Below are 24,251 nucleotides of genomic sequence, written 5' to 3' on the forward strand. Positions count from 1 at the left end.
AATTAGTATGTTTTGCTGATCATTAAAAAATCTGCACAGTAGACGATCTTCAGTGGTTTCTATTATTCATCATTATGTAGTATGCATATTACAATTGCCCCTATCTGCTCACAAAACATTGTACCTAATGATTCTGTGATTCCAGATTCTCTCTCCTGCTCTCTCAAGCCCAGCTCTATCAGCCAACAGATACCACAAACTCCTAATTAGAAGTAAACCTTAGGTTCCAACATTATCAGAATTTATATCAGTACTCTTGTCACACTGCCCACTACTACCCTGACGCCCATCTCCGATCTTTTATCCAACATGTTTCCATAGCAACACCCAGTTTTCAGAAGAGATCCCTGTACGTGAATGTGTCTGTTAGCTCGGCAGGAATGTGCTTCTTGATGAGATTCATGCCTTAGATGTATGATTTAACAACAGTCTGCATCTGTCCTCATCAGGTGGAAATGTAGAATTGAATGTGCTGCCCATCAAAGACTTCAAAGCACTGTTTGTTTTCTAATGATCCTACTGGAGTCAGTCCATGGATGGAGTGATTCAACTCGAAACAGAAGTAAAAATCTATTGATTAACTTTTAGGTGTGTTTAATTTGTGGTTTGGCTGCATGGGCTCCTTTTTTCAGTAGATCTCTGTATGTATTTAGGCATCAGCAACAAGCACTTACTGTTGAATTTCCTGTGTTAGACTTGTCTCATGCCAACCTGCAACTACTGCTGATACTAGAAACATGATTAGCTCTGAGTTGTAGGAGTAGAGAATGTTTCACACAATGTTGTTTATGGTTATTAGTGTAAAAATGTACTATTTCAAAGATACGTACAGGCAATTATCTTCTCTGCCTGTTTACACTTTGTACATCATGATGCAGTTCACAAGATGATGAATGTTCTGGCTAAGACCGTTTTTTAACTTTTTAACTGTGATTGTAAGAGTTTTTTTTAAAGCTAATATCCCTCCCATCCCCCAAAAATCTTTACTAATGATTTGACATTTGTTTTCATCATGTCTGATTTGGCTATATGTAAGTGCAGGTGTCACGGCCACAGCCGTGCCCCCCCGGTTTCAGTTTTTTGCCCTGCCCTAGTGTTTCCCTGTCATTGTCTTCACCTGTTCTCGTTAGCGTTAGTGTCCACCTGTGTGTCGTTTGGTTCTGTGTATTTAGGTTTCTGTTTTGTGTCCAGTCTTTGTCTTGTCCTTACCATACCTGTCCGTGTGAGTACCCTATCTGTTCCGGTTTTTGAGAAAATAAAACCCTTATTTCTGCCATGCCTGCCGACTCCCCTGCGTTTGGGTCCAACCCCACCTCACGTCGTGACAGCAGGAAACATCTGTGAAATTTGTATTGCTTATGCAGTGAAAGTACACCGCCTCACCTAAATACAAAGGATCTAATGCTGCAAATACAATCAGAAATTTAATTGATTCTCCTTTCTCCTTTTTTCAGAGTGTAACGTGTAAAGATGCTACGGTTGTTGAAAGAAAACCCCAGAGTGACCCACCCTCAGAACATGTAATATCCTCCTGCTTCACACTACACCACCATGCCAACCGCAGGGCTCTGTCGCACTCTGCAGGACTCTGGGTCTCCCTTCTGGATCATTCTGCTGCTGTTCTTGGACATGGTGACCCCAGGGGTCCTGGCCAGCCCCCGGTTCCCTCCGTCAGCCAAGCGGGAGATCACCATTGACGGTGACGTGGTGATTGGAGGCTTGTTTCCAGTGCATGAAAAGGGAGAGGGAGTGGAGGACTGCGGTAAAATCAATGAGCAGAGGGGCATCCAGAGACTGGAGGCCATGTTGCTGGCACTGGATGAAATCAACTCCGACGATCGTCTCCTCCCCGGACTCAAACTGGGGGCCCATATCCTGGACACCTGCTCCAAGGACACCTACGCCCTGGAGCAGTCCCTGGAGTTTGTGAGAGCCTCTCTCACTAAAGTGCATGAGCCAGGCTTCATCTGCCCTGATGGCTCCAACCCCATTCAGGATGACGTGCCCCTTGCCATTTCTGGAGTCATCGGGGGCTCGTACAGTGACGTATCCATTCAGGTAACTTTACATGCCCACCCATCAGGGCTCTCAGGGTCAATCCTCTACCCTGTAGTAGTATGCAGCTCTTCATTCTATGGGCCTGCTTCACTACAAGTGTCATGTATCACTACTAAGAGGAATGTGGATGAAGTAGAAACCCTGTTAAACTGCACAATAAGTTTGCTATTTGTGACCTGACAAGGTCAGATAGGTTGTCTTTTTGGTATTTATTTGCTTGTGCATGTCCAGGCTACAAGAAGGTCTATCATTGAGCTTGTATTTAGTATGGCAGTTCTGCTCACATTTCACACACAGCGTGGGGAGATCCAGCGCTAGCTGACGCATCAAAGCTCCACTTCCTTAATTGGTCCCAACTGAGTTGCTGTCATGTTCCCATTTCATTATTAGCAGTCTACATTCAGGCACGTTCACACTGAAACCTTGGGTGTTGAGTGTGTGTTCTGTGTGTATTTGTATTTTGTGCACATTCCTTTTACGTGTATGTCCGTCTGTGTGTGGGGGTTGGTGTAGAGCGCAGATAAAAAAGGGATCACCGGATATGCTTTTTATCCCCACCTCCGCTGAGCCACAGGAATTTGCCTTTAGCTCCTGTGTGAGTTTAGCTACGACTGAAATAATTATCCACCGGAGACGCCTGTGTGTTTGAAGCAGGCGAGTTCACAGGGACCTCCATCACTTTGTCAGCGCCATCATTTCCGCCACACGGACAAAACCGACCTTTCACACACCTGTGAAGAGATGCTGGAGGCTTGCTTGATTAAATCCTGTTCTCCACATACAGAGGGCTTAATCACTGTGTTCCACACGTAACGGAGCAAAGAGCCACATTTGAATAATTCAACACTGTTGCAATGGGATATGATGGGTAATGATTATGTTGATAGGGAAGGAGAGAGGAGATGAGGTGATGCTGATGGAGTGGTTCACGGGATTTGTGATGGAGTGTGGTGAAATCTCTGATTCCATTAGCAGGATCCACGTCAGTAGAGATGTGCGTAATCAGAATACGGTCACACTTCAGACAAGCTCTTCAGACAAGCTCTTCTATCAGACCTGGACAACGTGTGCTTTGAAATGACGACCTATTGGATGACTGATTATATATTCACTTCTTCTGTGACGTGTTCTATCTGTACATTCAGTCCAAAGGATACAGTTGATCTGTATCTGGTTGTTCAAATCACTTCATAATGTAAATCATGACGGTTTTAATGATCAGCCAATGCTATAGTGTAGGAATAAACTACATCTCAGCTGCAGATGCCACAAACCCATCAGGCAACACAACCAGGCTGTGGGAGTCCTCTTCACCATGGCTCCTCCAGACTCCCCCCCCCCCCCCGCTGAGAGAGCTGGGCATTTTGGATCCACCACTCCTCGACCAATCGATGACAGTCAGGATAGGAAATGTCCTCCTTTGAGACTAGGAGAAAACACTTTTCTTCATGGTGAGAGGGCCTTTAGAGGTTCAAGCACATAGCTTTCAAGTGTCTCTACATATGAATTAAAATGCATGACACTTGTCAGTGATCTTTTGTCAATTCACCCTTCATTGATTCACTTCTTTGTGAGTGGCTCAGATCCTTTGATGCAATCCGTTAGAGGGTCTAGCTGCTGACGCATTGCCACTGGAACCCAGAGGAGCTGACTGACTGTTTGAGGGGAAGGGCACTGGGGCCAACTTTTCCACAAGAGAGCTTTGGAAGAGCTCCTTTTCCCATCTGTGGGGGGCAAAAGGAGCACAGAGATTCTTGGCAGCGACCTGTCCACCTGATGGCTGGGAGGATGCTGCCCCTGCCTGTCACAGAGGTAAAGGGATGGCAGAGAAGTAGGGCGTGAGGAGGGGGGGGGGGGGGTACGTGCATGTCTGGGACCATCTTATGTCCACAAGGACCACATGGCATCAAAATAAGACATTTCAAGCCCAAGTTCATACAGGTAGCTTGGTGAATACATTGCTTTACAACTCCCTATAGGTTCTGATTACCTTTTACATGCTCATGTGCAATAACATTTAGTCATTTAGCAGACGCTCTTATCCAGAGCGACTTGCGAACATGTAATTATTTATTGTCTACTGTGTTGATGTGTAGTTTTAAATGACACTGAGTAAATAATTAAGTCAAATTTTGCTTTTTTAAGCGAAGTCTATAGCTTTTACCAACATAGTGTTTGAGAGTATAGCACATACTATACTCCAAACCTGCATAACAGAAAGACAGAGAAAGGAAGATGTTGACTGAGGTATGTGTTAACTGGTTTACAAATTCTGTTCAGAACACTTTGCATTAAGAGGAGTATGTGTGAACTTTTCCAGCCTAACTCCCAGCAACAGCAACCCCAGGTGAATACCCTAGCATTTCTTTGTCAGTCTAGATGATTCAGCCCTGTATGAGCCCAATGACTGCTCTGTCTTTGTAAAGTCAACTGTTTTATTTCCTCTTGAATGTCACAATGAAGCGTTTTTTTTCTTCAATAGTGTCTGCTTGTCTTGACAAAGATACTCCTGCAGCATTCTCATTAAATCTGTTACAGATGGTGTCTCCTAATGAGACGAAAATAAAACAAACAGCAGTGTGGCCATTAGACAGGACACTTGTCTCTTCTTCACAGCCATCTAAGGTGATGTGTTTGGAGAAGATCCCTTGTGATTTTCAAAGTTCTCTATTGGTAGCAGTGTATTTGTGTTATGAGTTCTATTACAGGCATTTTATAAATGCTGACAGTATACTGGGGGAATGAAGAAAATCTCTTTCGGTGGGAGCATCAAAGGGTCTTGTTTATTGTGTGGTACTCTGTCTCTTAGCCAGCCCCTCTCCCACGTTCTCTTCCCTGAACCTGTTCTTTTTAAGCTGAAAGTTTTAGCACATTTGCATAGTGCTGCTCAGCTCTCTAATTAGTGTAGAGGGAAGATGGTGTGAGGGGTGTGAGGATGGGTACAGTCAAGACACAAGAACACAAGAAAGGCATTCATAATGTCAGCCAATCGATTTCCACTACGTGCAGCCCTCCAGTCTTTCATCTCCTCTGCCAGAAAAGTGTTGTTTTTGCTTTCCTTTGCTCACAAGGTGACATGGAATAAATTATCATATTTTGATACAGAAACTGTGGGTGTTCCAGAGCATTGTACATTTAATTGTATGTCTTAAAATCCATAACAGGAGTATATCCTCTTGTCTAAGCTACCATGGCGATACAGAAATACTTCTCAACTCTTTTTGCTTGTAGAGGTGAATCAGTGGCTACATTTAGACCTGTAAAAGCACAGCAAAGCTTTTTCTCATCAAGGTGGCTGAGGTCACTCCTGTAGTTAGAGTTGTTTGTTTGGCAGGATGCAGTGTTGATAAATGTAAATGGCATGTGGTGAATGTAGGTGCCTGATAAAGACTTTCATCAGCAGAACCACACACCCACGCTCACTCTGTTGTGTGGGTTGGGTTATCACATAATAAACTAAAATGATAAAAACATGAACCATGTTATTGCACAGACCTATTGTCAAATTAGAAAATAATAATAATAAGAACAGCAATAAGTGTCTCATAAGACCAGGGACATGCACAGACATTTGGAGGGGCTATTGCTCTAACACGAAAAAAGAGATCAGCATTATCTCTGCAAAAAGTCTCGCAGTGCACCGGCGTGAGAATACAAACAATGCCATGTGACTGGGGGCAGAGGGCAACACTGACGTTATGGTGGCAAAATAAAGGAACACAGAACTGGATAATATTGCAATTTTATGTTATTTAACTTTACTAATGATGGGCTTATCGTATTGACGCAGCCACAATTTATTTTATGCATTTTATCAGGGCAAATGGGCTGTTGCCCGGGCAACAATAGCTCGTACCTCTGCACGTCCCTGAGTTATAGCCATAACCCTATCTGTGAATCTAACAACCTAACCCTAAATTCAAAAATTAGGGTTAGGGTTATGGAAACGGCTGACCTCAAGCCTAAACCAACAACAGGGTTACGGTCAGGTGTGGTAGCAGAAACAGGATCAGGATGAGTTACAGCCATAACCCAATCCCTAAGTCTAACCCTAACCCTAAATTTCAAGCTTAGGGTTAGGAAAACGGCTCACCTCAAGCCTAAACCAACAACAGGGTTACGGTCAGGTGTGGTAGCAGAGTCAGGATCAGGATAAGTTACAGCCATAACCCAATCCCTAAGTCTAACCCTAACCCTAAATTCAAAAATTAGGGTTAGGGCACAGACATTTGGAGGGGCTATTGCTCTAACACGAAAAAAGAGATCAGCATTATCTCCATTACTTCAAAAAGTCACGTGTGGAAGAGTTTTCACTCTCCTTCACTCGCAGTGCACCGGCGTGAGAATACAAACAATGCCATGTGACTGGGGGCAGAGAGCAACACTGACGTTATGGTGGCAAAATAAAGGAACACAGAACTGGATAATATTGCAATTTTATGTTATTTAACTTTACTAATGATGGGCTTATCGTATTGACGCAGCCACAATTTATTTTATGCATTTTATCAGGGCAAATGGGCTGTTGCCCGGGCAACAATAGCTCGTACCTCTGCACGTCCCTGAGTTATAGCCATAACCCTATCTGTGAATCTAACCCTAAATTCAAAAATTAGGGTTAGGGTTAGGAAAACGGCTCACCTCAAGCCTAAACCAACAACAGGGTTACGGTCAGGTGTGGTAGCAGAGTCAGGATCAGGACGAGTTACAGCCATAACCCAATCCCTAAGTCTAACCCTAACCCTACATTTCAAAATTAGGGTTAGGAAAACGGCTCACCTCAAGCCTAAACCAACAACAGGGTTACGGTCAGGTGTGGTAGCAGAGTCAGGATCAGGACGAGTTACAGCCGTAACCCAATCCCTAAGTCTAACCCTAACCCTACATTTCAAAATTAGGGTTAGGAAAACGGCTCACCTCAAGCCTAAACCAACAACAGGGTTACGGTCAGGTGTGGTAGCAGAGTCAGGATCAGGACGAGTTACAGCCATAACCCAATCCCTAAGTCTAACCCTAACCCTACATTTCAAAATTAGGGTTAGGAAAACGGCTCACCTCAAGCCTAAACCAACAACAGGGTTACGGTCAGGTGTGGTAGCAGAGTCAGGATCAGGACGAGTTACAGCCGTAACCCAATCCCTAAGTCTAACCCTACATTTCAAAATTAGGGTTAGGGTTAGGAAAACGGCTCACCTCAAGCCTAAACCAACAACAGGGTTACGGTCAGGTGTGGTAGCAGAGTCAGGATCAGGACGAGTTACAGCCGTAACCCAATCCCTAAGTCTAACCCTAACCCTACATTTCAAAATTAGGGTTAGGGTTAGGAAAACGGCTCACCTCAAGCCTAAACCAACAACAGGGTTACGGTCAGGTGTGGTAGCAGAGTCAGGATCAGGATGAGTTACAGCCATAACCCAATCCCTAACCCTAACCCTAAATTCAAAAATTAGGGTTAGGGCACAGACATTTGGAGGGGCTATTGCTCTAACACGAAAAAAGAGATCAGCATTATCTCCATTACTTCAAAAAGTCACGTGTGGAAGAGTTTTCACTCTCCTTCACTCGCAGTGCACCGGCGTGAGAATACAAACAATGCCATGTGACTGGGGGCAGAGAGCAACACTGACGTTATGGTGGCAAAATAAAGGAACACAGAACTGGATAATATTGCAATTTTATGTTATTTAACTTTACTAATGATGGGCTTATCGTATTGACGCAGCCACAATTTATTTTATGCATTTTATCAGGGCAAATGGGCTGTTGCCCGGGCAACAATAGCTCGTACCTCTGCACGTCCCTGAGTTATAGCCATAACCCTATCTGTGAATCTAACCCTAAATTCAAAAATTAGGGTTAGGGTTAGGAAAACGGCTCACCTCAAGCCTAAACCAACAACAGGGTTACGGTCAGGTGTGGTAGCAGAGTCAGGATCAGGACGAGTTACAGCCATAACCCAATCCCTAAGTCTAACCCTAACCCTACATTTCAAAATTAGGGTTAGGAAAACGGCTCACCTCAAGCCTAAACCAACAACAGGGTTACGGTCAGGTGTGGTAGCAGAGTCAGGATCAGGACGAGTTACAGCCGTAACCCAATCCCTAAGTCTAACCCTAACCCTACATTTCAAAATTAGGGTTAGGAAAACGGCTCACCTCAAGCCTAAACCAACAACAGGGTTACGGTCAGGTGTGGTAGCAGAGTCAGGATCAGGACGAGTTACAGCCATAACCCAATCCCTAAGTCTAACCCTAACCCTACATTTCAAAATTAGGGTTAGGAAAACGGCTCACCTCAAGCCTAAACCAACAACAGGGTTACGGTCAGGTGTGGTAGCAGAGTCAGGATCAGGACGAGTTACAGCCGTAACCCAATCCCTAAGTCTAACCCTACATTTCAAAATTAGGGTTAGGGTTAGGAAAACGGCTCACCTCAAGCCTAAACCAACAACAGGGTTACGGTCAGGTGTGGTAGCAGAGTCAGGATCAGGACGAGTTACAGCCGTAACCCAATCCCTAAGTCTAACCCTAACCCTACATTTCAAAGTTAGGGTTAGGAAAACGGCTCACCTCAAGCCTAAACCAACAACAGGGTTACGGTCAGGTGTGGTAGCAGAAACAGGATCAGGATGAGTTACAGCCATAACCCAATCCCTAAGTCTAACCCTAACCCTAAATTTCAAGCTTAGGGTTAGGAAAACGGCTCACCTCAAGCCTAAACCAACAACAGGGTTACGGTCAGGTGTGGTAGCAGAGTCAGGATCAGGATAAGTTACAGCCATAACCCAATCCCTAACCCTAACCCTAAATTCAAAAATTAGGGTTAGGGCACAGACATTTGGAGGGGCTATTGCTCTAACACGAAAAAAGAGATCAGCATTATCTCCATTACTTCAAAAAGTCACGTGTGGAAGAGTTTTCACTCTCCTTCACTCGCAGTGCACCGGCGTGAGAATACAAACAATGCCATGTGACTGGGGGCAGAGAGCAACACTGACGTTATGGTGGCAAAATAAAGGAACACAGAACTGGATAATATTGCAATTTTATGTTATTTAACTTTACTAATGATGGGCTTATCGTATTGACGCAGCCACAATTTATTTTATGCATTTTATCAGGGCAAATGGGCTGTTGCCCGGGCAACAATAGCTCGTACCTCTGCATGTCCCTGAGTTATAGCCATAACCCTATCTGTGAATCTAACCCTAAATTCAAAAATTAGGGTTAGGGTTAGGAAAACGGCTCACCTCAAGCCTAAACCAACAACAGGGTTACGGTCAGGTGTGGTAGCAGAGTCAGGATCAGGACGAGTTACAGCCATAACCCAATCCCTAAGTCTAACCCTACATTTCAAAATTAGGGTTAGGGTTAGGAAAACGGCTCACCTCAAGCCTAAACCAACAACAGGGTTACGGTCAGGTGTGGTAGCAGAGTCAGGATCAGGACGAGTTACAGCCATAACCCAATCCCTAAGTCTAACCCTAACCCTACATTTCAAAATTAGGGTTAGGAAAACGGCTCACCTCAAGCCTAAACCAACAACAGGGTTACGGTCAGGTGTGGTAGCAGAGTCAGGATCAGGACGAGTTACAGCCATAACCCAATCCCTAAGTCTAACCCTAACCCTACATTTCAAAATTAGGGTTAGGAAAACGGCTCACCTCAAGCCTAAACCAACAACAGGGTTACGGTCAGGTGTGGTAGCAGAGTCAGGATCAGGACGAGTTACAGCCATAACCCAATCCCTAAGTCTAACCCTAACCCTACATTTCAAAATTAGGGTTAGGAAAACGGCTCACCTCAAGCCTAAACCAACAACAGGGTTACGGTCAGGTGTGGTAGCAGAGTCAGGATCAGGACGAGTTACAGCCGTAACCCAATCCCTAAGTCTAACCCTACATTTCAAAATTAGGGTTAGGGTTAGGAAAACGGCTCACCTCAAGCCTAAACCAACAACAGGGTTACGGTCAGGTGTGGTAGCAGAGTCAGGATCAGGACGAGTTACAGCCGTAACCCAATCCCTAAGTCTAACCCTAACCCTACATTTCAAAATTAGGGTTAGGGTTAGGAAAACGGCTCACCTCAAGCCTAAACCAACAACAGGGTTACGGTCAGGTGTGGTAGCAGAGTCAGGATCAGGACGAGTTACAGCCGTAACCCAATCCCTAAGTCTAACCCTAACCCTACATTTCAAAATTAGGGTTAGGGTTAGGAAAACAGCTCACCTCAAGCCTAAACCAACAACAGGGTTACGGTCAGGTGTGGTAGCAGAGTCAGGATCAGGACGAGTTACAGCCGTAACCCAATCCCTAAGTCTAACCCTAACCCTACATTTCAAAGTTAGGGTTAGGAAAACCCTAACCTCAATCATAACAGGAGTATATCCTCTTGTCTAAGCTACCATGGCGATACAGAAATACTTCTCAACTCTTTTTGCTTGTAGAGGTGAATCAGTGGCTACATTTAGACCTGTAAAAGCACAGCAAAGCTTTTTCTCATCAAGGTGGCTGAGGTCACTCCTGTAGTTAGAGTTGTTTGTTTGGCAGGATGCAGTGTTGATAAATGTAAATGGCATGTGGTGAATGTAGGTGCCTGATAAAGACTTTCTTCAGCAGAACCACACACCCACGCACACATATGCTCACTCTGTTGTGTGGGTTGGGTTATCACATAATAAACTAAAATGATAAAAACATGAACCATGTTATTGCACAGACCTATTGTCAAATTAGAAAATAATAATAATAAGAACAGCAATAAGTGTCTCATAAGACCAGGGACATGCACAGACATTTGGAGGGGCTATTGCTCTAACACGAAAAAAGAGATCAGCATTATCTCTGCAAAAAGTCTCGCAGTGCACCGGCGTGAGAATACAAACAATGCCATGTGACTGGGGGCAGAGGGCAACACTGACGTTATGGTGGCAAAATAAAGGAACACAGAACTGGATAATATTGCAATTTTATGTTATTTAACTTTACTAATGATGGGCTTATCGTATTGACGCAGCCACAATTTATTTTATGCATTTTATCAGGGCAAATGGGCTGTTGCCCGGGCAACAATAGCTCGTACCTCTGCACGTCCCTGAGTTATAGCCATAACCCTATCTGTGAATCTAACAACCTAACCCTAAATTCAAAAATTAGGGTTAGGGTTATGGAAACGGCTGACCTCAAGCCTAAACCAACAACAGGGTTACGGTCAGGTGTGGTAGCAGAAACAGGATCAGGATGAGTTACAGCCATAACCCAATCCCTAAGTCTAACCCTAACCCTAAATTTCAAGCTTAGGGTTAGGAAAACGGCTCACCTCAAGCCTAAACCAACAACAGGGTTACGGTCAGGTGTGGTAGCAGAGTCAGGATCAGGATAAGTTACAGCCATAACCCAATCCCTAAGTCTAACCCTAACCCTAAATTCAAAAATTAGGGTTAGGGCACAGACATTTGGAGGGGCTATTGCTCTAACACGAAAAAAGAGATCAGCATTATCTCCATTACTTCAAAAAGTCACGTGTGGAAGAGTTTTCACTCTCCTTCACTCGCAGTGCACCGGCGTGAGAATACAAACAATGCCATGTGACTGGGGGCAGAGAGCAACACTGACGTTATGGTGGCAAAATAAAGGAACACAGAACTGGATAATATTGCAATTTTATGTTATTTAACTTTACTAATGATGGGCTTATCGTATTGACGCAGCCACAATTTATTTTATGCATTTTATCAGGGCAAATGGGCTGTTGCCCGGGCAACAATAGCTCGTATCTCTGCACGTCCCTGAGTTATAGCCATAACCCTATCTGTGAATCTAACCCTAAATTCAAAAATTAGGGTTAGGGTTAGGAAAACGGCTCACCTCAAGCCTAAACCAACAACAGGGTTACGGTCAGGTGTGGTAGCAGAGTCAGGATCAGGACGAGTTACAGCCATAACCCAATCCCTAAGTCTAACCCTACATTTCAAGGTTAGGGTTAGGAAAACGGCTCACCTCAAGCCTAAACCAACAACAGGGTTACGGTCAGGTGTGGTAGCAGAGTCAGGATCAGGACGAGTTACAGCCATAACCCAATCCCTAAGTCTAACCCTAACCCTACATTTCAAAATTAGGGTTAGGAAAACGGCTCACCTCAAGCCTAAACCAACAACAGGGTTACGGTCAGGTGTGGTAGCAGAGTCAGGATCAGGACGAGTTACAGCCGTAACCCAATCCCTAAGTCTAACCCTAACCCTACATTTCAAAATTAGGGTTAGGAAAACGGCTCACCTCAAGCCTAAACCAACAACAGGGTTACGGTCAGGTGTGGTAGCAGAGTCAGGATCAGGACGAGTTACAGCCATAACCCAATCCCTAAGTCTAACCCTAACCCTACATTTCAAAATTAGGGTTAGGAAAACGGCTCACCTCAAGCCTAAACCAACAACAGGGTTACGGTCAGGTGTGGTAGCAGAGTCAGGATCAGGACGAGTTACAGCCGTAACCCAATCCCTAAGTCTAACCCTACATTTCAAAATTAGGGTTAGGGTTAGGAAAACGGCTCACCTCAAGCCTAAACCAACAACAGGGTTACGGTCAGGTGTGGTAGCAGAGTCAGGATCAGGACGAGTTACAGCCGTAACCCAATCCCTAAGTCTAACCCTACATTTCAAAATTAGGGTTAGGGTTAGGAAAACGGCTCACCTCAAGCCTAAACCAACAACAGGGTTACGGTCAGGTGTGGTAGCAGAGTCAGGATCAGGACGAGTTACAGCCGTAACCCAATCCCTAAGTCTAACCCTAACCCTACATTTCAAAGTTAGGGTTAGGAAAACGGCTCACCTCAAGCCTAAACCAACAACAGGGTTACGGTCAGGTGTGGTAGCAGAGTCAGGATCAGGACGAGTTACAGCCATAACCCAATCCCTAAGTCTAACCCTAACCCTACATTTCAAAATTAGGGTTAGGGTTAGGAAAACGGCTCACCTCAAGACTAAACCAACAACAGGGTTACGGTCAGGTGTGGTAGCAGAGTCAGGATCAGGACGAGCTACAGCCATAACCCAATCCCTAAGTCTAACCCTAACCCTACATTTCAAAATTAGGGTTAGGGTTAGGAAAACGGCTCACCTCAAGCCTAAACCAACAACAGGGTTACGGTCAGGTGTGGTAGCAGAGTCAGGATCAGGACGAGTTACAGCCATAACCCAATCCCTAAGTCTAACCCTAACCCTACATTTCAAAATTAGGGTTAGGGTTAGGAAAACGGCTCACCTCAAGCCTAAACCAACAACAGGGTTACGGTCAGGTGTGGTAGCAGAGTCAGGATCAGGACGAGTTACAGCCATAACCCAATCCCTAAATCTAACCCTACATTTCAAAATTAGGGTTAGGGTTAGGAAAACGGCTCACCTCAAGCCTAAACCAACAACAGGGTTACGGTCAGGTGTGGTAGCAGAGTCAGGATCAGGACGAGTTACAGCCATAACCCAATCCCTAAGTCTAACCCTAACCCTACATTTCAAAATTAGGGTTAGGGTTAGGAAAACGGCTCACCTCAAGCCTAAACCAACAACAGGGTTACGGTCAGGTGTGGTAGCAGAGTCAGGATCAGGACGAGTTACAGCCATAACCCAATCCCTAAGTCTAACCCTAACCCTACATTTCAAGGTTAGGGTTAGGAAAACGGCTCACCTCAAGCCTAAACCAACAACAGGGTTACGGTCAGGTGTGGTACCAGAGTCAGGATCAGGACGAGTTACAGCCATAACCCAATCCCTAAGTCTAACCCTACATTTCAAAATTAGGGTTAGGGTTAGGAAAACGGCTCACCTCAAGCCTAAACCAACAACAGGGTTACGGTCAGGTGTGGTAGCAGAGTCAGGATCAGGACGAGTTACAGCCATAACCCAATCCCTAAGTCTAACCCTAACCCTACATTTCAAAGTTAGGGTTAGGAAAACGGCTCACCTCAAGCCTAAACCAACAACAGGGTTACGGTCAGGTGTGGTAGCAGAGTCAGGATCAGGACGAGTTACAGCCATAACCCAATCCCTAAATCTAACCCTACATTTCAAAATTAGGGTTAGGAAAACGGCTCACCTCAAGCCTAAACCAACAACAGGGTTACGGTCAGGTGTGGTAGCAGAGTCAGGATCAGGACGAGTTACAGCCATAACCCAATCCCTAAGTCTAACCCTAACCCTACATTTCAAAATTAGGGTTAGGGTTAGGAAAACGGCTCACCTCAAGCCTAAACCAACAACAGGGTTACGGTCAGGTGTGGTAGCAGAGTCAGGATCAGGACGAGTTACAGCCATAACCCAATCCCTAAGTCTAACCCTAACCCTACATTTCAAAATTAGGGTTAGGAAAACGGCTCACCTCAAGCCTAAACCAACAACAGGGTTACGGTCAGGTGTGGTAGCAGAGTCAGGATCAGGACGAGTTACAGCCATAACCCAATCCCTAACCCTACATTTCAAAATTAGGGTTAGGGTTAGGAAAACGGCTCACCTCAAGCCTAAACCAACAACAGGGTTACGGTCAGGTGTGGTAGCAGAGTCAGGATCAGGACGAGTTACAGCCATAACCCAATCCCTAAGTCTAACCCTAACCCTACATTTCAAAATTAGGGTTAGGGTTAGGAAAACGGCTCACCTCAAGCCTAAACCAACAACAGGGTTACGGTCAGGTGTGGTAGCAGAGTCAGGATCAGGACGAGTTACAGCCATAACCCAATCCCTAAGTCTAACCCTAACCCTACATTTCAAAATTAGGGTTAGGGTTAGGAAAACGGCTCACCTCAAGCCTAAACCAACAACAGGGTTACGGTCAGGTGTGGTAGCAGAGTCAGGATCAGGACGAGTTACAGCCATAACCCAATCCCTAAGTCTAACCCTAACCCTACATTTCAAGGTTAGGGTTAGGAAAACGGCTCACCTCAAGCCTAAACCAACAACAGGGTTACGGTCAGGTGTGGTACCAGAGTCAGGATCAGGACGAGTTACAGCCATAACCCAATCCCTAAGTCTAACCCTAACCCTACATTTCAAGGTTAGGGTTAGGAAAACGGCTCACCTCAAGCCTAAACCAACAACAGGGTTACGGTCAGGTGTGGTAGTAGAGTCAGGATCAGGACGAGTTACAGCCATAACCCAATCCCTAAGTCTAACCCTAACCCTACATTTCAAAATTAGGGTTAGGGTTAGGAAAACGGCTCACCTCAAGCCTAAACCAACAACAGGGTTACGGTCAGGTGTGGTAGCAGAGTCAGGATCAGGACGAGTTACAGCCATAACCCAATCCCTAAGTCTAACCCTAACCCTACATTTCAAAATTAGGGTTAGGGTTAGGAAAACGGCTCACCTCAAGCCTAAACCAACAATTTATTTTATTTAACTTTACTAATGATGGGCTTATTGTATTGACGCAACCGCAAACATTTTATTTAGGCTCTTTCTCCAGAGGGGCAGATCAGCCAATCAGGGCAAATGGGCTGTTGCCTGGGCAACAATAGCTCGTACCTGTGCATGTCCCTGCGTGAGACTAAGTGTAAAGCTTACAAACAGCAAGATCCCATTGCTCTTGCTCACACTTGCACAACTGCCACACTAGATTGGATTTTCCTAAAATCCATACTCTGAGGAACCAAAATCTTACTTCAGTCTCTATCCACTGGTGTACACTCACTGGTGACTTTGAACACAGACCATCGGGTCAATAGTTACATCAACAGACACCATGGAGCTTCAGTCAATACAATGTACCTCAGGATCACATCTGGTCTATTCATTGGGTTCATTATGATAGGCTATGTTTAAGGTAAACAACAATTAGGCTATTGAGATTCCCTGCTATAACAATGTTTTTTGTAGAAGGTCTTGCATATTATCACTATCAGTTAGTAATGGACATATTTTAGTGCCCAAGGACATCATAGCCATTAAAACCCTAAACATTTTTCCAGCTTCTTTGATAGAAGGTATGATTTGGAGGCATGTAGCAAAGCTGGAGTCTGTCGCTGCATATCATTGACTAGATATGGGACTGAACTTCCTCTCACTCCTATTTCTATGCTTGGCAAGGACCTCTGGGACATACAGATGGGCTTTCCATGTTGAAAGAATCATGACAGACACACGAGCGAGAGCTTGCATGCATTCAGCCTGTCCTCCAGCTCGGTCTGGTTCTGGTCCCACTCCCCAGAGCATGCCTGGGGTGGCCATCCAGAACAACGTCTGGTGACACATCCTCTTTCTGCTTTTCTGTGTAGAGGAACCACACCAACGAGCAAATGATTGCACACGTTGGATTTACTAGTCCAAATATACCATATACTCTATATAGTCAAATATGCTTGCAACGTTTGAAGTGTGAAGAAGATACAGTAATTGAGTCGGAACATATTTTGCTTCAAGCTGCAGCAACACCATGAAAGGACCCAAGCCTGTTTTGCTAATGATCTAAGGACTGAAACCGTGGCTAATTAATTGTTATAAAGATGTACATTTGTAATGAGTGGGTTTTCTGGAGCTTTAGAGATGGAATGACCCATGGTATTGTTTCCCTCCTACACAAACAGTTATACAACCTCTCTGCATTGTGAACAGTGTATAGGATGGCTGAGCCATGCTGCCTGGCTCCCATGGGCCCATGGCAGGGTTAAAGGTCCAGAGAAGGGGTGGGATAGACCACACATCTGAAGCTGTCCATGAAACAGATCCTACATAATTTATAGGGAATTGAATAATGAACACCATTTGTAAAAGGTTAATTAGCTGAAGACCTGATCAATTTTTCAAGGGAGAAGGAGACGGATTTTCTTTCTTTTTTTTGTTGCATTTTTTTGACAGAGAAACTAAAGATAGAGAAACACAGGCATGTCACACACTCCAGTGCTATCCGGATTGGTCTGCTGTCAAGATAGTAGTTTTTCCTGAGTCCTTTGGTGACAACCAACTGACAGTTCACTGTCTTTCTAGAAGAAGTGGTTGAGGGATCCATGCGTGTGTGACTGGCTCAGTCTGGCTGGAGACAATGAAACAATTGAAAACAGTTCCCATCGAAACCTTAATCACAACAAATAAAGCCAATATGTTGCTAGAAAAAGTCATAATTTTGATAGAAGTTGGCAGTTATTGCTTTTACCTGTTAATTCTGCCTCCCTATGCTATCCCATTTCCTTATAGTGTACTGTTATTACTGGATTTATAATTGATATTGCATATGGTGACCCTGTACTCCATATTCAAGCAGAGAAAATGGGATGCCTTAATGCTGTTGTAGACAGGGGGCAGGGTGGCTGTCTGAATGCATCATATTTTCTTGAGGGTGTGTGGTGTGCATGTGCTCTCTGCGGGGCCTTGTCCTTGGGCGGTTTTAAATGGAGCTGTCAAAGTGGGTTAAGCACATGGCTGTTCTGAGATCAGGGTTAATGTCAGTCAGCTCATAGGGAGACTGTAGGGAGAAGCACTCAATGTTAACATCGCACTCAGCATGCTCGACTCCATCTTCATCCCTGATGTTCCACTGGGTCAAACTAATTTAAGAGATGTATCCATGGCGTAAATAGCCCAGATATTTGGAGGTGGTACATACAGGCACACTGGCATGAACAAGACAGCACCAACTGGTGTCAGACGTATGTGAAAATCATGCTTTCATACAATCGTGTGATCAGAGCTCTACACGTCAATGGGATTTCCATCATCAGTTCCAGTCACTCATAAGGATTTACTCTACTGACACCAAGGCTGTAATCATAATACATATTGGAAGGGGGGACACATCCCCCCCCAATATTCAAATCTGGTCAAAATGTCCCCCCCAAGATAGTGATATAAAAATATAAATGTGCTACGCTACGACAGGCAACCACGCAAGCTGTCCGAAATTATCATTAAAAAAATATTCGTCCCCCCAATGTTGACTCCATGGCTACGGCCTTGTCTGACACTATAAAAGATGTGCACGTTAAACCTGTTTGAGTATTATGATAGTGACTGGATGAGATGACAATTTAATACTGTAAATAGTGCTGACCTAACCATTTAGAATCTTGCACCTTGATGACTGACAGAATGAGGCTGCAACAGCTGACACGTAGACACAACAGTTCACTGTGTAGTCATATGCTGTAGAATGGAAGAAAATGAAGTCAAGGGAATCCAATTAGAGTTTTGAGACAAACACTGTTGACTCTGGGCCTTTATGGGATGCCTAAGGTACAGTAGGTCGTAGTAACAGCGGTGTCAGAGAGAGTTCTCTCTAATTGCAGACTTCCTCACAAACCCTTGGGCTGGAGGAGAACAATTCAGACAGCACCAATCACCTGTGGGAAATGTTTTAATGTTGAGCAAGAATAGAACAATACACTTCAGCCCTAAAACCCAAATATGTTTTTGACAATGGAAGAAAAATAAATTGGTTAAACTTCTCATTCACCGTCTACTGCTCCCAGATAAATTGCAGTAAATCACACAATTCTCCTCATCATTGCACTCAACAACACCCACTGTCACTCCCACAGGAAAATCGATATGTTGTCTGAGGTAGTTGGGCATAATAACCCCATGGTGGTCTGTATTGATAATAGATTAAGATACCAGCATGTCTGGGAGTATCTGGACTGAACAATCTTCTGTCACTCTCATATGTTTGGTGTTATTATTTTTCTCCATCTGTGGGATTTGTGGCTCTTGCTTCTGGCAAGAAGGCTTTCTGAAAGGGTTGACAGTTGGTAGACAGATAAAATCAGTTGTTAGAGTCGCTTCACCTCCTGCTGGACATTAGCAGACAGCAGCCGTGTACCACAGCTACTGAATCACCCTCAGGTCCAGATTATGTCTGTCTGACTGGAAACACACAGGCAAATAATACTTCACAAATTATGTATGAAAATTATGTGTTGGTGCCGTGATCTTATTGTGTTGATTATGATGTCAGATTTTACTGAGATAAAAGTAAAGTACGGTTGCCTCCTGTTCTCTTCACAGGTGGCTAACCTGCTCCGGCTCTTCCAGATCCCTCAGATCAGCTATGCCTCCACCAGCGCCAAGCTAAGCGACAAGACCCGCTACGACTACTTCGCCCGCACCGTGCCCCCGGACTTCTACCAGGCCAAGGCCATGGCGGAGATCCTGCGCTACTTCAACTGGACCTACGTGTCCACCGTGGCCTCGGAGGGTGACTACGGCGAGACAGGAATCGATGCCTTCCAGCAGGAAGCCCGTGCGCGCCAAATCTGCATCGCCACTTCTGCTAAGGTCAGCCGCTCCATGAGCCGTGTGAGCTACGACAACGTGATCCGCTCGCTGCAGCAGAAGTCTAACGCCAAGGTGGTCATCCTGTTCACCCGCAGCGAAGACGCAAGGGAGCTGCTGGTTGCGGCCGCTCGCATGAACGTCAGCTTCACCTGGGTGGCCAGCGATGGCTGGGGGGCCCAGGAGAGTGTGGTGAGGGGCAGTGAAGCCGCAGCAGACGGAGCCTTTACCATCGAGCTGGCCTCGTACTCCATCAGGGAGTTTGAAGATTATTTCACCAAGCTAAACCCATACACCAACCGGCGTAACCCCTGGTTTGAGGAGTTCTGGGAGCACCGCTTTGCCTGCAACCTCAGCGAGGCACACTGCACTGAACACAGCCTGAGGGACGGCTTCTTTGAACCGGAGTCCAAGATCATGTTTGTGATGAATGCTGTCTATGCCATGGCCCATGCCCTGCACAACATGAGACAGGCTGTTTGCCCCAACTCCACCAAAATATGTGATGCTATGAAACCAGGAAACGGAAGGAGGTTCTACAGGGAGTTTATCATCAAAACCAAATTTGATGGTGAGTGAAACAGATAACACCACCTTTATCAATGTTTTTTCAATGTGCTTGGGGATAAGCACACAAGATCTCATAATTACATAACACTGTGTCATTATTACCATGAATGTTTCCTCATAGTGTCTAAATATAATTGAAAATCTAATCATGAAAATTGGTTCAATCTGAAGCAAATACAGATTTCAAATTAGCATAAACATTTTCTGATTATGTAATGTGCAGAGATGAAACATTAATTAGCAGGGCAAGATCAGCAGAGTCAATTATAATTCTGAGAGCTAGCCAATGTGCACTATTTTATAAAATCTTTACCTTTTCAATTAAAAAAGTGATTTTGAAAGCAAAAGGATTTGGATGAGCCAATTATGACTTTGTACGTTTTCTACCTTTGTGTTCTATGTGATTTTTTTCCTATGTATATCTTGCCCCTTTGTCCTGATTAAATTTATTTTATTATTGAAAAGGAATTTGTTCTCTGAAGTCAACATGAGTGATGTGTCTTCCTTCCAGCGCCCTTCAGACCGGCGGACACCGAAAACATGGTGCGCTTTGACAGCTACGGTGACAGCCTTGGCCGCTACAACATCTTCCACTATCACAAAGAGGATGAGCGCTTCGTCTACAAGAAGGTGGGCTACTGGTCCCAGGATCTGACCCTCAATACCAACCTAGTGTCCTGGAAAGGCCAGGGCCCCCCCACCTCCCAGTGCAGCGACCCCTGTAAGAAGAATGAGGTGAAGAGCATGCAGCCTGGAGACGTGTGCTGCTGGATCTGCATCCCCTGCCAGCCCTACCAGTACCTGCTGGACGAGTTCACCTGTGCTGACTGCAGCTTCGGTGAGTGGCCCCTGGCCAACCTGACGGGCTGCTACGACCTGCCGGAGGAGTACATCCGCTGGGAGGACGCCTGGGCGATCGGGCCGGTCACCATCTCCTGCCTGGGAATGCTCTGCACGCTCTCCGTGGTGGGCCTGTTCTTCAAGAACAATGAGACTCCCGTGGTGAAAGCCAGCGGGCGCGAGCTCTCCTACATCCTGCTGCTGGGCGTGCTCATGTGCTACAGCATGACCTTCATCTACATCGCCAAGCCGTCCATGGCCGTGTGCACGCTGCGCCGCCTCGGCCTGGGCACCTCCTTTGCCGTGTGCTACTCTGCTCTCCTCACCAAGACCAACCGCATCGCCCGGATATTCAGCGGGGTGAAGGACGGCGCCCAGCGGCCCAGGCTCATCAGCCCCGCCTCCCAGGTGGCCATCTGCGGAGTGCTGATCTCCTGCCAGATGCTGGTGGCTGTGGTGTGGCTCCTGGTGGAGCTGCCGGGGGTCAGAAAGGAGGTGAGCCCCGAGAGGAGGGACGTGGTCACGCTCAAGTGCAACAGCAAGGACTCCAGCATGCTGCTGTCGCTCACCTACAACTGCATCCTCATCATCCTCTGCACCGTCTACGCCTTCAAGACCAGGAAGTGTCCGGAGAATTTCAACGAGGCCAAGTTCATCGGGTTCACCATGTACACCACCTGCATCATCTGGCTGGCCTTCCAGCCCATCTTCTACGTGACCGCCAGCGACTACAGGGTGAGTGTGTGTTATTGTTGCGTGTGTCAAGAGAAAGCATACAAGGGCCAAGTGCCACCTCAGGATCTGGCTGTCAGGAAAAATAGGTCATCTGGCCCAACAGGGCTGTCCCACAACTGTAGGTTCATCCTTGAAATCAGTGGGGGAGGAGGTGTCGCATGGGGTGCTGTGAAAAGGCCATAGCCTTATGTCTGTGCTGTAGCTAGGAAAACACTCCGAAACACCTACCAACTCTTATGAGGGATTTAAAAAGAGAAGAAACTGGATGGACTGCTAGAGAAATGAACCTGTCTCATGATAGAACATTGGTAGAATCATTAAAATTGAAATAGTTTGGGCTCTGGAACAGAGACCTTGGTGTGTTGCTCTGTTTGTGTGCCATTAATAATGATTGCAGTGGGCTCTGGTTCTGCATTTCAAGTCTGGTTTCGATAAAACATTGGAAGTATTCTAACATGAAAGCCCAGCTGTGTTGTCCATAAAATCGTTATTAACTCTCATAGATGGATATTAAACATACCAACGCTTTCAGAAGCCTTGAAATAAAATAGAAACTTTGCTCTTGAAGAAGCCCCTGAGCACGGTGAAGCAGGCATGCCTTCTCCATCTGTGTAAAAGTACAAGAATATAGATTGTTACTTCTAACTGATTCATTTCCCAAGTGTTTGAGTATACTTTACATTTCAGACTTTTTCAAACCAACCTTTCAATCCATATATGTTTGTACAATCAAACCTGATCCTGAGGTTGTGGCTGGGACCCAGCTCAGGGAGCTCACACTGGAGCATGAGAGAAACCTTAGTCACTGTCCAATAGTTATTCAAATGGTCAACAGGAGTTCACTGGGAACTAGACTATTTGAGACTTTATTGGTCTGTATCATGTAGGTTACTGTTATTAATCAGAAACACATAGCAACCTATAGCCATAGCTAGTATAAGCATGGTCCTGTTTCCTTGAATATATGTCTGTGTATTTAGCTAAGATATCCTATATAGTACACTGATTTAACACCAAGCTGTCAAGTAAACAGATGTGTCAGGCACAGAATAATAAGCCAGTGGACCAGGGAGGGGCAGATGAACAGATGACCTCCAGTCAGCTCACATCATCAGCTGGGTCATAGCCAGACATGCTATATGCCCCACTGTTTTCAAATCAGACCAACTCTGCTTTCCATCTTCCTGTTTCTCAAACAGTAAAGAGCATCTATTGCTCACAGCTGTTGCTCAGTCTACTCCTGTCTCCATGCCCCTTCAGGTGCAGACAACCACCATGTGCATCTCCGTCAGTCTGAGTGGCTCCGTGGTCCTGGGCTGTCTCTTCGCACCCAAAGTCCACATCATCCTGTTCCAACCTCAAAAGAATGTCACCACGCTCAGGGGCACAGCCAACCGCTTTGGGACCACGCTGTCCGCGTCCGCATGTGCGTCTGCGCCCGGCTCCAGCTACTCCAAAGGCAGTTCCTCCAACATCCCCATACAAGGTATTACTCCTTCCAGATATTTTGTCAACGACATGTAGCATTGATGAGTTCACTTGTGAGTTGTCAGCACATACATAAGTTCTGGAAAACGCAGTTCCAGAACTTGGAACTGTCTTGTGTGTTTCTTCAGGCTCGGCCTCTAGTTACGTGCCAGCCGTGTGTAACGGACGTGAGGTGGTGGACTCCACAACGTCTTCATTGTGAAGATTGATCTGAAATGGTTCCTCCTCCAAGCACAAGCCACTACTCCGTCATCAATCACTCCCTCATGGAGCCGGACTGATGATGACACAGCCCCCATGGCTGGTGTGACATGGGTGCTCCTGACTGTGAAATCTAATATGTGAGACTATAAGTAATGTATGTACTGTAAAACATTTTTGTAGATTTAGCTGGCCGTGGTGTCCTTGGTTTCCAGATAGATGTGGTTGAATGCACTGCACATTTTTTTTTGTCTGTTTTTGTCAGAGAAGTCTTGTGAATGAGATGGTTGTGAAGCAATCATGATGTCTTACAAAAATGTTATCCTGTTCTTACAGTGCTGTGAATATGATATCCAGATGTTTATTTCCTGTAACTAATTCACAATAATGACTAAATGAAATTGACCCCTTCTTTTCAAAATTAAATGACATTAGCTAAACTGTAGTCAGAGTAAATAAAACCTAGACGACTACACAGTATAAAGGACAATGTTTCAACGTAGAATTTGGTGAACCAGTTCTTGCTTTTTTGTAATTTATGTAAATAAAATGTTTTTCTTTTTTAATTATTAAAACATGAGGCCAGTGTAATTCATGTGACTTCAACATAACGTGTAAAAACTGTTACAACTGTTGTATTTATACATCAAGACATCCCAAGAAATTCCCCTGAATAAACTACACTGGACATCGGTCTCAGCCTACACAACGCCTCAGCCTACACACCTAGGCTCAGCCGACACAACTACTACTATATTTTCACTCTTAAATGTAAAAAAGAAAAAAAAAGGATTTACATAGAATTTTCTTAGTATAAAAAGTGTATTTGTCTTAATAGTTCATGCATTCATGTTAGTCCTAAGGGAACAAGCCATGCTATAATAACAGGCACTTTTCACCCCCCGGTACCTGCCAGAAAGTACTTTATTTTCTCCATCCGGTGCGATGTCGGTATAGATGGAGTAAGCTGTTAAAAGGATTTCCTTTTCAATTGTGACATCTCAAGGGATTCCCATGCCACAACCCATAGGGCAAGCAGCCTAGTCAAAAGAACACAGGTCTGTACAAGTGATAAAATCATGCATCACATTGACATCCTTATAAAGACAGTG

The 24,251-nt window shown here is 45.1% G+C and overlaps 1 protein-coding gene across 2 annotated transcripts; it reads left to right on the plus strand.

Moving 5' to 3' along the window:
- The first annotated feature begins 1,472 nt into the window (after positions 1–1,472).
- LOC134025803 (metabotropic glutamate receptor 2-like) lies at positions 1,473–24,221 on the plus strand. Of its 2 annotated transcripts, none has more exons than XM_062468610.1 (5): positions 1,473–2,058; positions 19,039–19,876; positions 20,387–21,450; positions 22,711–22,936; positions 23,031–24,221. In XM_062468610.1, exons 1-5 carry the CDS (start codon positions 1,552–1,554, stop codon positions 23,138–23,140), a joined length of 2,745 nt encoding a protein of 914 aa, XP_062324594.1. In that variant the 5' UTR covers positions 1,473–1,551; the 3' UTR covers positions 23,141–24,221. The 2 variants fall into 2 exon arrangements, with proteins under 2 accessions (XP_062324594.1, XP_062324595.1); XM_062468611.1 differs by having other exon boundaries at positions 23,067–24,221.
- The last annotated feature ends 30 nt before the right edge of the window (positions 24,222–24,251 follow it).

Source organism: Osmerus eperlanus, chromosome 1 (assembly GCF_963692335.1).
Source record: "Osmerus eperlanus chromosome 1, fOsmEpe2.1, whole genome shotgun sequence".
In the NCBI taxonomy this organism is placed as follows: Eukaryota; Metazoa; Chordata; class Actinopteri; order Osmeriformes; family Osmeridae; genus Osmerus; species Osmerus eperlanus.